The 3795-nt window shown below is 52.6% G+C and overlaps 1 protein-coding gene across 1 annotated transcript; it reads right to left on the bottom strand.

Moving 5' to 3' along the window:
* Positions 1–302: 302 nt before the first annotated feature.
* LOC125028671 (alpha-1A adrenergic receptor-like) lies at positions 303–1698 on the bottom strand. The gene is made up of 3 exons (XM_047618146.1): positions 1560–1698; positions 632–1466; positions 303–540 (listed from the first exon to the last, which is right to left on the bottom strand). The coding sequence occupies exons 1-3, from the start codon at positions 1696–1698 to the stop codon at positions 303–305; spliced, it is 1212 nt and encodes a 403-aa protein (XP_047474102.1).
* Positions 1699–3795: the final 2097 nt, after the last annotated feature.

The following is a 3795-nucleotide window of genomic DNA, read 5'->3' as shown; positions in this document are numbered from 1 at the left end:
AACGTACATACAGATATAATTATATATATATAGAAAAATATATTTATAAATACACAAAAAACGACAAACACACACAACACACACACACACCACCACACACACAACGTTTTTTTTAAAAAATAGCTTCCTTTCCTGAAACTTTCAGTCCTTATTGTTTCAGGAGCTACACCTTCCTACGGGAACGACCGCTCTTCTTCTTCGCTTTATCTTCCCATCCCTTAATACTGCACGAGTTATACATTATGCAACAGCTCCTTCCCCTGCGCGCGAATGCCAGGGAGAGCGAGGCGAGACGAACCGATTTAAACCGGCAAGGATGAAAAAAAGGGGAACCAGCACAGGAGGAACACGCCCACGACGATCCCCAAGGTCTTGGCGGCCTTCTTCTGCCTGCGGAACTTGGCCATCTTGCCCGGCGGCCCCGGCAGACGGCGCTCCGGAGACGACGACGGCGACTCCGGCTCGTGGTGGCTGCCCTTGCCCTTCTTGCCCCCCTTGCCGCCCTCCGCCCCCCCCGCCCGGTTTCCTCCTCCCAAGCCCCTTTTAAAGTATTTCCCCGGGCAGTTGCAGGTGCGGCGTCGGGGGCATAAGGTTGGTGATGCCCTTCCCGCGGTGCATCCTGAGCCCCGACTTCTCCTCTTCCTTCGTGGGCGACTTCGACTGTCCATTAGCCATGCAGTGGCCGTTGAGGCCCCCGACGCCCGTGGCGAGGCCAGCGGCCATGCCAGCGGCGATGCCCACGCCCATGCCCCCGCGATGCGCCCTCAGCGTGAGCTTGCCGTCGGAGCGGCCGGCGCCCCCCTTGTGCACCCTGAGCGTGACGGACGTCTTCGTGGTCTTGATGCCGCTCTCCAGGAACTTGGACTGCTGGATGGCGGCGCGGTAGATGCGCCAGTACACACAAAGTTTGCAGCCCTTTTGGGCAGGAAAAAGGGAGCCCGTGACGGAGAAGAGCACGTAGCCCAGCTCCTGGTTGACGGTGCACACGGTGGGGTCGGGGTCCGGGGGCGTCTTCCAGCCGAAGGCGGGGCCGATGGAGATCACGATGGACAGCGCCCACACGGCGGCGATAAGCACGCACATCCGGCGCTCCGTCATGATGGTCGGGTACGCCATCGGCCTCGTGACGCCGATGTAGCGGTCGAGCGAGATGACGCACAGGGACCAGATGGAGGCGGTGCAGCAGAGCACGTCGGCGGTCGCCCACACCTCGCAGAACACCTGCCCGAAGTACCACTTGCCGGAGACCTCCAGGGTGGCGCTGAAGGGCAGGACGGTCGTTCCAAGCAGGAGGTCCGCCACCGCCAGGTTCACGATCAGGTAGTGCGTGGAGGAGCGCAGGTTGCGGGACATGTAGACGGCCAGCAACACCAGCATGTTGCCGCCGATGGTGAGCACCACGATGCTCGCCAGCACCACTGTCTTGAGCGCCGCCTCCACCAGGGCATTGGTGGCGCCCTCGGCCCCCACGCCCTCCAGGCCCTCGTCCGCAGGGGATGGGGAGGAGGGGGAGGGAGAGGACGAGGAGGAGGGAGAAGGCGTAGAAAAGGAGATGTTGCTTGTGATGTTGATCTCGGGCAGGCTCTGGTAGTCGTCGTAGTCGTAGAAGTCATCCTCGTCGTCCAAGATCCAGGACGTATTGAGGAACCTGAGAGTGGTCGGGCCCTGGAACCAGTAGGTCACGTTGGCCGGGGACATCGCTCCGTCCTCTCTCGCCCGCCGCGCCCCTGCCTCCCGGTGATCGCGAGGAACGGAAGAAGAAAAGAAAGCACAAATTACTAGAATATCCGAGGGCGTCCGGCAAACAATCCTTCGGGCTCTGGGTCACGGAGCGCGTCAAGTCCGCCGGAACACCTGCATACCGGAGCCTCACAAACAAGACAATTGTTTTCTCTCTCTCTTTTTTCTTTTCTTTTCCTAAGAAGTCCGACACGACACGAGATCCGGAACAATTGGGTGAAAAGCCCGACAGCCCGCCATGGCTCACTGCTGCAAACACGGCCGTCAGCCCAGTCGCTCGTGCAGCTACTCACGCCGACGGGAGACAAAGTCCTTGCTCTTCATACGCAACTGCTCAAACACGCCGAAGGAGATTGTTTATCCTCGGTCAACATCCGGGGGAGGCGAGGGAGGAGGAGGAGGAGGAGGAGGAGGGGGAAGAGGGAGAGGAGGGGGAGAGGAAGGCGCAAAGGACAACTGGAATTGAGAATTGTCCAACGAAGGAAAAGGAATCAGACCTCCTCTCAGCGATCATTAGTGACGTCATGGTGGTCGGAACTCATAGTGCGGGGGGCAGTTCGAACCACTTATGAACGGTCGTTGCAATTATCACTACTTTTACTGTCATTATCTGTTTTCATTTCGAATTCTGCATATCCAATCTAATTATGAAAAATAGAGTATCATCAGAGAATTTTTTTTCAGAATGAACCTGGAATGGCCTGTTCAACCAGTGAAGGTCACCGCAAGTTGATTAGTATTTACTCGTGCTGAATGGTCAACTCACATCACACATATTGTTAACAATTCCTCTTTGAACATCATGATAACTATGAAGTAAATCAACTTCTGATATATGTTGTTTTTTTCATGTAATATAGAAGCACCTCTTGCACATCACCTCAGCTTATTTTCATATATTCTCAGTTATGAAATTTAGTGCAGATGTCGAGAGATAACAGATCTGCAACACAATAAGCTCATCGCACAGGGCACTGCTCGGCCAAATGTTTTCCAAAAAGGCAACCAAGATGCACCCCAGCCAAAATAAAAACAAAAAAACAAATGACTGTCAGATGCCGCTAGTCGTCTGAACCGGCGTCCTCGACCGAGCACGACCTGCAAGTGCTACGTGTCGTGCGGTGACCCAGACTGACCTGGCAGGCCGCCCCCATGCTCCACTCGGGCCGCGGTCCACGCAGCCTTGCCGTGGTGGCCTGGGGATCAGCTGTGCCAACGCCAGGTGCGCCTATCGCTCGCCGCCTTACCTCAAGAATGATATAGTTTTCATTTAGGAAATGACCTGCCGTTTTTTCTCCCTTCAAGTGGAATAATCTCTTTAAAATAAAATTCCAGGTAGGCATAACAGCGAATATTCAAGGCTATCCATCTCCGTCAAAAATAGAGTCCAAAGACAAGTTACCTGGGCGCGAAAACGGACGGTGACAACGCTGATTGGACACCGTTGCCACGCGCGCAAGCTCGATTCGGGTCCAATCGCCAATTGTCAACGGGAGCGAATCCGTCAAGGAGCGGCTCATGTCTCCAGAAGTGACCGTTTTATAACCTGGCGATTCATACACCAAAGAGTGTGCAGCCCCCTTTCGACGGAAAGAAAGAAACAGATGTGAATAATTCCTTGGAGAAGTAATTCAGGTAACTTATTAGACTTATGTATAATCTTATTTGGCATTATGCTCTTTTTGAGATACTGTATTTTAGATTTTGGATATTTAAGAATAATATTCCGTCATTAGAAAAACATACAATGCAAAGCGTAAAATAGTAATGTCTACATTATTTTAAAATAAAGTACATAGTGCTAGTATAATGAGCGTAATGCAGGTATAATCATTTTGGTCGCAATGGTGTCGAGTGTTAATCTTTATAATGATTTTATTCTTAACGATTCTCAGAAAATGTCATTAAAAAAGTTAGGTGTCTTTATAGAAGTTATGAAATGACTCTCTCTCTCTCTCTCCCCCCCTTTCTCCTCTCTCTCACTCTTCCTCTCTCTCTCTTTCTCTCCTCTGTTTCTATCTCTGCCTCTCTCTCTCTCTCTCTCTCTCTCTCTCT

Source organism: Penaeus chinensis, chromosome 9 (genome assembly GCF_019202785.1).
Source record: "Penaeus chinensis breed Huanghai No. 1 chromosome 9, ASM1920278v2, whole genome shotgun sequence".
Taxonomy (NCBI): Eukaryota; Metazoa; Arthropoda; class Malacostraca; order Decapoda; family Penaeidae; genus Penaeus; species Penaeus chinensis.
Note: the sequence above shows the minus strand (reverse complement) of the source record. Positions and strands in the feature narration are given on the sequence as shown.

What these genes read in the sequence shown, in the direction of transcription:
- LOC125028671 (XM_047618146.1), bottom strand. Translation starts at nt 1,698, where the DNA reads ATGTCCCCGGCCAACGTGACCTACTGGTTCCAGGGCCCGACCACTCTC. An exon ending in GCCCGAGATCAACATCACAA is followed by an intron (nt 1,467 to 1,559) that starts GCAACATCTCCT and finishes TGGAGGGCGTGG; the next exon opens with GGGCCGAGGGCGCCACCAAT. An exon ending in CCCACGAAGGAAGAGGAGAA is followed by an intron (nt 541 to 631) that starts GTCGGGGCTCAG and finishes ATACTTTAAAAG; the next exon opens with GGGCTTGGGAGGAGGAAACC.